The 11,593-nt window shown below is 45.3% G+C and overlaps 1 protein-coding gene across 1 annotated transcript; it reads right to left on the reverse strand.

Annotated features, from left to right (window-relative positions):
• Positions 1 to 1,131: 1,131 nt before the first annotated feature.
• On the reverse strand, positions 1,132 to 5,401 carry LOC110213944 (prosaposin-like). Its single transcript, XM_020994535.2, has 6 exons — positions 5,267 to 5,401; positions 4,632 to 4,815; positions 4,366 to 4,523; positions 3,888 to 3,968; positions 3,439 to 3,549; positions 1,132 to 1,182 (listed from the first exon to the last, which is right to left on the reverse strand). Exons 1-6 carry the CDS (start codon positions 5,345 to 5,347, stop codon positions 1,147 to 1,149), a joined length of 651 nt encoding a protein of 216 aa, XP_020850194.2. The 5' UTR covers positions 5,348 to 5,401; the 3' UTR covers positions 1,132 to 1,146.
• Positions 5,402 to 11,593: the final 6,192 nt, after the last annotated feature.

Genomic DNA, 11,593 nt, shown 5'->3' on the forward strand with positions numbered 1-11,593 from the left:
ACATAGTACTTACTAGCTGTGTGACTCTGGGCAAGTCATTTAAGTCTAGTCACCTAGCCAAAAAAAAAAAAGAAATGCAGAATTATTATGATAATTAAGGTAAGCCCTCTAAGAAGGGGCTACAGCAATGACCTGGGACTATGTGATATGTGCCCAGAGTTCTATGTAAGGCATGCCACAGACACTAGCTAACATTCACCCAGAGCTAGAAGAAAAAGATTCATTGACCTTGAACTAAACAAGCATTGCTGTAGTTATACAAATCAAGCTCTCAGAGAAGGAAGAACTCACCACAATCCCTCCCCCAGGCATTCTCCCCAGGGCAACCCCTCCTGAAACACAACCCCAGTTACTGCTCTGCCCCACTTCCCCAAATCTACTTCAAAGCAAAGATTCAGGAAATGTATCACAAAGAAATAGAAAATAGGAGAAGGCTAGAACTCAAGGGTGGGGGTGTTCAAAAAAAACACATTAAGAGCTGGACTCCCTCAATCCAACTATGGCAACTTCAAAGCCTCACCTCCCCTCACCTTCCCCTCCTCTTCCTAAGCCAATGGCAGCTTCTGCCAGTAAGGAGACTGGGACCCCTTCACGTTGTTTGAAAACCAGTTTAAAAAACCAAGGACTCTGGCTCTGAGGTCTTACACTTGAGGACAAACTATGCCTTTCTTCTGCCCCTAATATAAGGTGACCAATAGGTTAAGGGTGCCAGTAATAGAGCGAGGGGCTCTCACAGCCTCTGCCTAGGACAGTTCTAAACACAACTAAGTGATTATAAGTTTGAAGCCCCTGATCTGGCCATCACTGGTGTTGGGCCCATGCTTCTGTCATCCCTATCCACAGGCTCCCACCTTCCACCCAACCCACGTCTCCACCATCCCACCCAGACTCTAGTCCATGATGCAGTCATGACACATTGTTCATCTAGCAGAGGTGGAAAGAGCATGGCGACATGGCCAAATAGAGCACTTCTCAGACCCATGGAAACAATGGACAAATGGAACAAAAGAGAGATGGGATGGAGGAAGAAGAGGACATGGGCTCATCTGAAAAACAGGAAAAAAAAATCAGATCTGTATATTCCCTTCCCCGAGACACACAAATAGGAAAGAAGTTGCAATTTCTCCAAGACACAAGAGCGCTCCTCTAATCCCGTTCATGTTTTTTGCAGTGCTCAATAGCCTAGTAGGGAGACAGAGAGAAAAAAAAAATTAGGCCTTTCCAAAGCCAATCACCCCAAACTATTTCCCTTTCCAAACCTAGACCTAAGACAACACCAGGAGCTGTACCCAGTCCGGGCACTCATCTTGAGGGTGTGGTGGGGATAATAATACCAATATTAAGTGCTTAATAAATGCATGTTACCTGATTGGCTGATAAAGCAGAAGATTTCAGAGTGGGTCTTCTTAGTTGAACCCTAAGAGTGGTGCCCCCAGGGTTTGAGATTGATGAGGTAAAAAGAGGTCTAAGCAGTTGATGCAGGGAGCAGGGCAAGATGCCACGCATGTGATAATAAATGCTTGCTGACTTCACTGCCAATGGAAACAGGCTTTCCAGCCTCTGTTTCCTCTCTGAGAGAGGCAGGCAGGGCCCACAAGTGCCCTGGAAACATTTTTCCCAGGTAACCTATGCGGTCTCCCTGGCATGCGGACATAAACCCCAGGGAAAGCATAGCCACACAGAGATAGAAACCAAGTTTCACCTACTTAAAGCGATTGGCTAAGCAATGAAGACAGCTGACATTTGTCTAATTCTTGGGTCATGGACCCCTTTGACCATCTGGTAAAGCCTTCTATGAGACCTTTCTCAGAATAACGTTTTTAATGTAGAAAATGCAAAACATTACAAAGGAAATGAATTGGATTGAAATGTAGCCATCAAAATATACTTTTTTTTAAAAAGTTTAGCAGCCCCAGGTTAAGAAGCCTGGCCTTATGCTTTCTTATTTACAAAGAGCTTTATACACCCACCTTCCACATGATGCTTATGACACCCCTAGGAGGCACTTAGTAAAAGTATGGACATTATCCCCATCTACAAGGCAGCATCCATTCCTTGAAGGTGCAAAGTGACTTGCCCCAAAACACACAGAGAGTAAGTAGAACAGCCACAACATGAACCCAAGTCATCTGACCTGAAATCCCGGGCTATTTCTGCTATGTCACTGTGAGCTGATTGTCACTAAACCCTAAACAAAACATAAGACTGAGCAGAGAGGAGAATTCATCCATTTTTCTGACATCCTCTGGGCCAAAAGACCCAAGGCTGATGACCTAGAAAGCCTTCCCTCTCCCCAGGCTGCAGTGGCCAAGCCCGGGAAGAGAACCAAGCAGGAGACTTAACGGATCATGACGGAGCGCTAGGCAAGAAGAGGGGTTCCAACCTCCTCATCAGCGGGACCTAGTCCTGGAGAAGGGAGGGGGGTCTTGTCTCTGCTGTCCTTACTTAGCCCCAGAAGCAAAGCCAGTAAAGAAGCAGCAGCTGTGCCATAAAACACGGGACTGGGGATTTCTTGGGCTTGTCTACGTTTCCTAAAGACATTGCCAGATTTCCCTTGGACCACAGTTTTGACCAACGCCTCTATATCTATGGATGCAGGTATGAATTGAGCCTCAGCTCAGCGTTTCCATGGGCCCAATCTCAAACTCAAGGTCATTTCCCCAAGAGCCAAGGAGAACTCTCACATTCCCCTTCTGCCCTGAGTTGTCAAACAAAAAAAAAAAACCTTCCCTCTAAACATTACAGATAACCACAGCCAGTTCTTGGCTTAGCCTCATAAAGCCCTACTGGCATGTAAGGAAAGAAGCCCTAAGTCTAGACAGACGCTACTAAAGGATAAGATTTGGACAGCCTCAGACTCAAGGTTCAACCAGTGCTTTCTAGGCAAAGACACCAACCTCAGAAAATATGACTCACTCGTTAAAGTCTGCGGGGCCACCAGCCTACCCACTATATGAGATTTGATAATCAAGGCTGGGGCTGGTCATGATAGAAGCTAAAACATGACCAAAACAGAACCCATGCTGGAGGAAAAATACTTCTGCATGCTTCTAAGACACAAGAAGCTCATGCCGCACCAAACATCTGCTGCCTGACGTTGAGCCCCCAAAATAAGAGGCGTATCGCACACGGAGAGTGCTTACCTTGGAATCAAGAGGCTTGGTTTTGATTCCCTCTCTACTTGAAATAACTTTCCTGGGTGTAGCCTACCTATCACTCAACCCACATCCCTACCAGTTTCATGACCTGCTTTCCTCACAACACCCCAGTGAGGAAAGTAGGGCAAAGGTAAGACCAAAGGACCTAAGGTCTCTTCTAGCTGAAGTCTAAATGAACAGCACCTTCAACCCAAAAAAATCTAGTAACAAATGAAGAGACTCATTATCCAGAGATGCCCTGGGGTTTGGGATAAAGTGGTGGACAGTGGGAGGTACTTACGTTGCACTGAGCAGCTGTCTCCATGTTCTTATACCAGTAGCTTGGGCCCCTGACACATTGCTCCGCTCCCAATAGAGGCTTAGCAGGAGCTTTGGGGCAAGCTCCAACTTTCTACTTGGGGAGAAAAGGAAGTGAAAAAGTAGAATGAGATGCACCCAGGTGCTCTTCTCCCTCTATACCTTCCTCCTACTTGTGAGTAAGTGACTGAGTTCTAGGGAAAGTGAAGTGGTCCTTAGACCAAATTGCCAGGCTCTCTTGGGTTCCATGAGGTGGGAAGGAATGCTGGCATGGCCAGACCCCAGAGATGGGCTGGTTGGAGGAAAGGGTGTTCTCCCACAGACCACAGGGATGATCCCGCCTCCCCAAGAAGGGTCTTAGGGCCTAGAATATTGTCAGCTCTCAGGAGGTGCCCATGGGCTCCAAGAACAGACCCACACTGCCATGCTCACCAGACACAGAGAATCAGGACTCATCTCATCATGCAGGGCTGCGATCAGGACGGGCTCATACTCTTTCACAAACTCATCGCACTGTTCAGCAGAACAAAAGACAACACTCAGACAGCCCAAGGGGGCTGGGGCCACACAGGAGTCTCAAGGAGCCAGCAAACTCCAACCACAGAGCAGCCCACTTTCCCAACATGCCCTGGCCACTTCTGAGCCATCCCCTCCACCTCAGACCTCCCCAAGCCCATTGTCTCCTTCCCAGGAGAGTCACAGGATCTCCCTGCTCAATTCAGAGGCCTGTCTTGGGCCTGTCAGCTAGCCCAGCTTTAGGAATGAGTCCTCAAAGACCACTGGCTTCAGGATGAAAAGTAAAACCCTCTATTTAATGAGGACGGGAGGAAGATCATCAGTGCCAGCACTTTGGGGCCCCATAGATAGTCCAGACCTTTCTAACTCCAGGAGTCTTAATGCCCAGCATTACCTCATCCTTGTAAACTCCTGGCAACATGCTACAAGCCTTCTCAAAGGCAGAAAGAATCAGGGCCTTGGTGCTGTTCTTATCCAGGTTCCGGTCCAAATACCCATCAATCTTTTTGCACACCTCACAGAAGACACCGCTCTTGAGCCTGGCTACGTTAACTGCAGAACAGAGGGGACGGGAAAGGGGACATGATGTGTGTGATAACCAGTCACATACAGTCATAAGCCCTGAGCTAGAGGTCCACTGGGGTTTTTTTCCTTCCTTACCTGCATGTGCTGATCTTTTGCCTTGGCAAACATTAAGAGTACTACACATGAAGTCAGGGTCAATCTCCTCCAGGAGTAGATGCATAATACTCAGGCCAAAGGTGTCGACCAAGTCTCGGCAGCTCCCAGCTACATAGCCAGGGATTACTGAGCACACTTCCTCTGCTGCGTTAATCACATCCTCCTATACCCCAGGAGACAGTGCATAAGATTGACTAAGGTTCTGATGCTGTGGTTTATAAAGGGTTGGGGTTTGTTGGGGGGATGGGAGAGGGGAGAAGGACAGGGAGGAGGGGAAGGAGGATCCCAGTCCCATCTCTATAGAGCCCTAAAGTTAAGCCAGCTGATTGAATTTTAAGCATTTGCTGAAGTTCTGCCCTGCTGTAGAAAATTTGTCTTCCTCCTCTGTGGCTGTGATTTTATGGCCTAAGAGGACCTGTCCTAGGTGCCTGGGGAACTAGGAATTGGCTTATTCATGAGAACAAACCCACCTTGCCCATCTCACTCTCATACTGAAGCAACCCAGCTTGAAGGGGATAGAGAATGGGCCCAGACCTACAGTGCCCAGCCCCTTGGAGGGACTCAAGAGATGTTGGTAGATCCTGGGGAAGGAGATGACCACTGAGCAGACACACCTTCGTCTTGTTGCCCTCCAGCAATTTGATGATCTCTTTGATAACATACTGGCACAGCTCACAAGTGGGACCAGCCTTCATCTGAACCAAGTTCTTCTGTTAAGAGAACACATGGGGACCTCCAGGTCAGTGGGATGGTATGAACCTTTCTCCAGACAGCCCCAATTCTCCAGCACCTAGTACACACTGCTCTAGAGTCAGGGCTATGCCTGGAGTACCTGCCACAGGCATGGGGAAACAGACACACAGGGGGCTGGGGACTCAGGTAAATGCTGAACTCTGACTCTAGATTGGGGTCTCCTGACTCTGAATTCACAGGGAAGCTGTGGGGTTCAGAGGGAGGAGAGCCCTAGCGTGGAGCCAGAAGGCCTGGGTGCTGCTGCCAATACGCACACCTGATTAACCATATGGCCCAACCTTCATGGACCTCAGGGTTCTCATCTGTAGGATGGAGACAAACACTCTACTCACTGCTTCTCTCCATCAGGCAACATGGAGCCCAAGATGGCAGCTTAAATTTAGACAATAACTTTTCTTTTTCTTTTATGGGCAGGTGGTTAGGTGGCATGCCTGGGGCTGGGGACATGGGAAGCAGGAAGGGAGGGAGTGTTCTGGAGATGTAGCCAACCTTGATAAACTGCCTAATTCTAGAAAAGTCAGTACACTGGGGAGAATGGAGAAGAAGAAAGTAGACTTAATAAACCAACCAGAACTTGATAGCACTTCTGTATGGAGGCAGTGCAAAGAGCACTGACTCATGAGTCAGAGGACCTGGGTTCAAATCCCACCTCTGCTGCTTACTACTTGTGTGACCTTAGGCAAGACACTTAACCTCACTGGGCCTCAGTTTCCTCATCTGTAAGGACCAGACGGCCTCTGAGATGCCTCCCAGCTCTACATCCATGATTCCACAACTTCCTAGAGTGTAATTCAGGGAATGTTCACCATCTCATTCAGCTCGAGTGAGCCAGTCCACACTTGGATGATAAGGCTTTAAGCAAAGTAAGCCCGAAGCTAAAAAAAGGCACTGAGCCCATGAAGCCCAAGCCTTAGGGAAGGCAAGTACCCAGCCGAGGGGGCCGGTTCTATTCTCTGACTGCACCACTTCATAAATGTGCAAATTAATTGTCAAAATGGGTAGATGCCAGGCTTATAAGTGTGTGAAGCAGAGCTCAGTATGTTGGTGTGTGTTTGGGAATGAAGCTACCAAAAGTTTAATATGAAGGTAAAAATGCCAGCACTAAACTTTACTCAAAGGAAACATCATCTTCTAGTCCCCTGGGTCCACAACCTCAGTTGTCAGTCAGTTGTGCCCGACTCTTCATGACCCTATTTGGGGTTTTCTTGGCAAAAGTACTGGAGAAGTGTGCCCTTTCCTTCTCCAGCTCATTTTACAGATGAAGAAACTGAGGCAAACAGGGTTAAATGACTTGCCCAAAATCACCTAGCTAGTAAATGTCTGAGTCCAGATCTGAACTCAGGAAGCTGAGTCTTCCTGACTCCCGGCCCAGCACTCTATCTATCCACTTTGCCACCTCGCTACCTGTGAATGCACAGCATACTTATTTCTTAAGAGCCTGGTTACCAGGTTTTTTTTGTTTAAGGTTTACTTTGTCTTAATAATCCAGTAAATAATCAAAACCTCTTCATCAACAAATTGATCAACAAGGTATGCTATTGTTTCAATGCAATATTAAGTGGGGAAATAAGAAATAGCAAGGTTAGAGAGAAATTTTAAATTGTTATATTTGCCAGAGTGAGATTTCTGGGTGGGGGGCTCAAAGTTAGAGTTATTAATTTATTTATTTCTACAACATCCTAGAGTAGAGAGACTACATTCACCAGGGCTTCTCTGGATAAATGAGTCAGAGGGGTGGGCTGGCCCCGCCCCAAGGTCTGCATCTACCATTACCAAGGCCTGGTTTGAAAGGAAAAAAAGCAGGAGTGACTAGAAAGTCGTGCTCTAAGTGGAAGAACAGATAAGCTCACGAACAACAGGGAAGGGGGTGGAGTAAGAGCAGCTGACAGACAGATACCCAGCAGCCACCACCTCTGCTGTCCTTTGCACACCTGCCTCACAATGGGTTTATAATCTAGTAGGAGAGTTCAGATACTGTATAGGTGACTCATACAAGGTAGGTGTGGGGAGGGGGGGCATTCAGGAGGACCAGCACCTCTGGTGTGAGGGTTTTTGGAGCCCTTTTCAGTGCTTCTCATTCACCTTTGGTATCCATCTGATTAAACCAACTTTCACTGTGGCTCCAAGAAGCTGTAGCATGAACAGTGACCACACCCCAGTAAAACTGTCTTGGCAGACAGGTTAAACCAGGTTGAGGGTAATCGACAGGCCTCAGACCAATCAGTGAGTTAGAGTACACCTACACCAAGTACGTGAAGACTCTCCCTGGTGGAATGGGAAGAGGAGGACCATCTGTTCCAAAGGCCATGAAGGTAGCTGAAGCAGGCTTGGTCAGGCATCAGATACCAAGGTCACCCACTGTATCCTGCATCATGGCCATATTCTGTCACTGTATTTTGATGACCCAGGAAAAGAGAGGGAGGCCAATGACTTTGTGTAAGTCTGCCTCACTTAAATTGAATTAACAAGCAAGTCATCACCCATGATGTCATTGATCTTCTTCAAAAAAGGATGAACAACAGAAACTTGTTTTATGTGGGTCTTCTAATCTACATCTGCTCATAAATACATCTGTAAAATAAGGCTTAGCCTAGATGATGTCAAAGGTCCTATTCAACTCTAAATTCCCTGATACCACCTAGCTATATAAACCTACAAATGAGCTATAGACAGGTTAAATGGGAAATGATCAATATCATCCCCACTGTGGTTGTGAGGCTGCTGTGAGGTGAGAGAAAAAGAGGGGTAGTTCTTAAGAGGCACCCCAAATTCTCAGTTTTAGGGTCTAAGTGGCCTTCCAATATGGACAAGTTTCCATGGGGCTATGCTGAACAAGATAGATGTTGTCTCTGTGAACACTGTTAGATTTACAGACAACCTAATGACACACTTCCAATTTTACTCTCATGTTAGGAATTTGAGTCCTGTAGGAGGAGTGGGAGACAGAAGCATCACTGAATGTCTACCCCACCTCCCCTCCCCTCCCCCCACCTGAGCATTTATGTTCACCACATCTCAAGACTTGATGACAAATCCCTCACTTTGCTGGTAGGTTTCACCAACTTCTCCATTTGGAAATGTCCTGGAAATAATAAGAGCTTTCCAGCCTGCTTTGAAGCCAGCAGAGCTCTGGGAGCCCGGGTACCCAAGGATCCAAGCTGGCTGATGAGAATTAAGATGTGCCAGTATCTAGGAAGCCTCTGTATAGGTTAAGTATACAATGATGCTCATTCCTTTCCAACCCACTGGATTTTTTATCTGGGAATCATGATTTGCTTGGCATATTTGATAGGATTGAAGGTCTCCACAGAAAGTCACTTAGGGCCCTCCAGTGGTAGGTGATATAATAATATTCACAACAATAATAGCTAACATTTATATAGTACTTGCTACAGGACAGCTAGGTGGTACACTGGGTAAAACATTGGGCCTGGAGTCAAGAAGACTCATTTTCCTAAGTTCAAATCTGGCCTCAGACATGTACTAGCTGTATGACCTGGGCAAGTCACTTAACCCTGTTTGTCTTATCTGTAAAATGAGCTTAAGAAGGAAATGGCAGACTACTCCAATACAACTCAACAAACAGCTAGCTAGAGAAATAGAAAGATAGATAGACAGATAGATAGAGAGAAATCTTGTACATACACAGTTCTTACATATTGTCTCCCAAACTAGAAAGGCAAAACACAACCAGTTTCTGCTCTTAAAGAGTCTGTCATCAAATGGATTCAATACAACAGTCCCCATGGACATCAATTTCCAATATAATGGAATATAATTCCATTAGGATTCCTTGAAATTTTATTTGTCCATTAAATGAAAATATATTTCAAATGGATCACTCATAGTTTCATTGTATTAATCCACAAAGACAATAATCTACCCATCACTGTATGAAACTGATCCAAACATGCAGTCTTCTACCACAATGATGCTATAAATCAATATTCTATGGCAAATTGACCCCTAGCAAGTGATAGTAGAGTAAATATGTAAATTAGCAGTTTGGACAGTAAGAGGATTATATTTGCAGGAAACTCCAGGGGCAACTAGGTAGCACAGTGGATACAGCACCAGCCCTGAAGTCAGGAGGACCTGGGTTCAAATCCAGCCTCAGACCAAACACTTGACACTTACTAGCTGTGTGACCCTGGGCAAGTCACTTAACCCCAATTGCCTAACAAAAAAAAAAAAAACAAAAACAAAAAAAGGAAACTCCAGAACAGTGGTGCACTAAACACCATTAAATAATAGTCTTTCACATGCAAATCTAGTTGAGCTAAGGACAAAGGAAACAAGCATACCAAGGGAGGCTTATCGCCAATGGTAACCAAATTAAAAAACAAGCAAAAGAAAACCAAAAGCAGGAATAGGATTCAAACAAAATTCAAACGGAAAAAGTCTGTGAGAGAGACAGAAAGAAATACCATAAGAAAAAAACAAAAGCATACCCTGAAAGGAATAAAGCTTTACCCCCTAAGTCCCAGAAGTCAACAAACTTTCCCAATAATGGCAAAAACCAGTGGGCTACAGTCAGCTCTGAACTTGAACTATCAAGTGAAAAATAAAAGAAAAAGTGTAAAAATGAATTTTTTAAAAATCAAAATGAAAATTTTCTTAATACAGGTATCTTTAATGCTTGTAGCAGCATTGTTGGAAAATTCAGATTAAAAGTAGCAGGAAGAAAGAATTAAAGTAATATTTAAACTCTCAAACAGAGAAAAAAATTAAGTTTGAAAATAAAGATCCTGGGTCAGCTAGGTGACACAGTGCATAGAGCTCTCGCCTTGGAGTCAGGAAGACCTAAGTTCAAATCTGGTCTCAGGCACTTGACACTTACTAGCTGTGTGATCTTGGGCAAGTCACCTAACCCCAACTGCCTCACCAAAATAAATAAATAAATGAAAATCCTAAATAAGTTCCCCCTTTTAACAGTGTTGGGAGGTTGGAGTTGTCTGGTTTAGAAGGATTCCCCCCACCACCATTCTCTTTCCCAGATCTCTACTTTAGTTGTCACCTAGGCAAGATTCTCCCTTAGTCAATGCCTTCACTGTGACACTCAGGAAGCAAATGGGGACCTTTGAACTGCCTCTGGACAGTGAACAAGAGAAAGGATATTTGCCTAAGGCCAGTCTGAGGAAAGTGATTCCAGCTTTCTACTTCCCAAGCTTTCTTCCCCCAATGCCACTGCTTGACTTATTCTGATAGTCCAAATGCACAAAGCTTACTCCTTTCCCTGCTTTGAGAGAGTTAGTACTATTTATTTGTAAAATCTCTTTGGTCTGTTTCAAGCCCCAAACTGGAAAACACCCTAGTGACTTAGAAAAAGAGCTTCCTTCATGCTCACATTCTCTCTCTCTCTCTCTCTCTCTCTCTCTCTCTCTCTCTCTCTCTCTCTCTCTCTCTGTCTCTTTCTCTCTCTGTCTCTCTATCTCCATCTCTATCTCTGTCTCTCTCTGTGTCTCTGTCTCTCGGTCTCTCTGTCACTTTCTGCCTCTCTCTCTTGATCACTGCCTCGACTGCCCTTGAGAAAATGAAATACCTACAAATCAAAAATGTCTCAGGTTAACTCTAATTTTACGCCAAAGCTTGAACAGAAATGTAAATGATTACACTTTAAAAATATAGAGATAAGCTTTGGAACAAATACTTTCCCTGGCTGAGGAGAAACAGCACTATCACCATTCCAGGAAAATAAAGACAGCTACAATTGGCTTGCTATGGCTTCCGCGTAGTTCAGCCCCTTAATAGTTACAGTAGCAACAACAGCAGTGGCGATGCCGATCTCTCATAGGAAGACACTCTTCCTATTTCCTACTCAGTCGTGTGGCGGAGGAACTCTAGACCACTCAAACTCCAGTCTCTGTTTGTTGAAGCCACTTGGGTAGACAGGCAGTTGAAAATTGGTATATCCAGTAGCCAGGTGACCTGGCCTCCTTTCTGCTGTCTCCTACCTATGCAATGGGCTGCTAGATGGCACAGTGGCTACAGTGCTGGGTCTCAAGTTGGAAGACATCTTCCTGAGTTCAAATCTGGCTGCAGACACTTACTAGCTGTGTGACCCTGGGCAAGTCACTCAACTCTGTTTATCTTGGTTTCTTCATCTGTAAAATGAGCTGGAGAGAGAAATGACAAACCACTCCAGTATCTTTGCCAAGAAAACCCCAAATGGAGTGACAGAGAGTCAG

This window comes from Phascolarctos cinereus, unplaced genomic scaffold (assembly GCF_003287225.1).
Source record: "Phascolarctos cinereus isolate Bilbo 61053 unplaced genomic scaffold, phaCin_HiC Scaffold_3;HRSCAF=262, whole genome shotgun sequence".
Classification (NCBI taxonomy): Eukaryota; Metazoa; Chordata; class Mammalia; order Diprotodontia; family Phascolarctidae; genus Phascolarctos; species Phascolarctos cinereus.

Excerpts from the sequence above, each read along its gene's own strand:
- LOC110213944 (XM_020994535.2), bottom strand. The coding sequence starts at position 5,347 with ATGAAGGCTGGTCCCACTTGTGAGCTGTGCCAGTATGTTATCAAAGAG. Across the intron at positions 3,969-4,365 it reads CAGGAGTTTACAAGGATGAG|TGCGATGAGTTTGTGAAAGA; the intron begins GTAATGCTGGGC and ends TCTGCTGAACAG. Across the intron at positions 1,183-3,438 it reads AGACAGCTGCTCAGTGCAAC|GCTATTGAGCACTGCAAAAA; the intron begins GTAAGTACCTCC and ends TCTCCCTACTAG.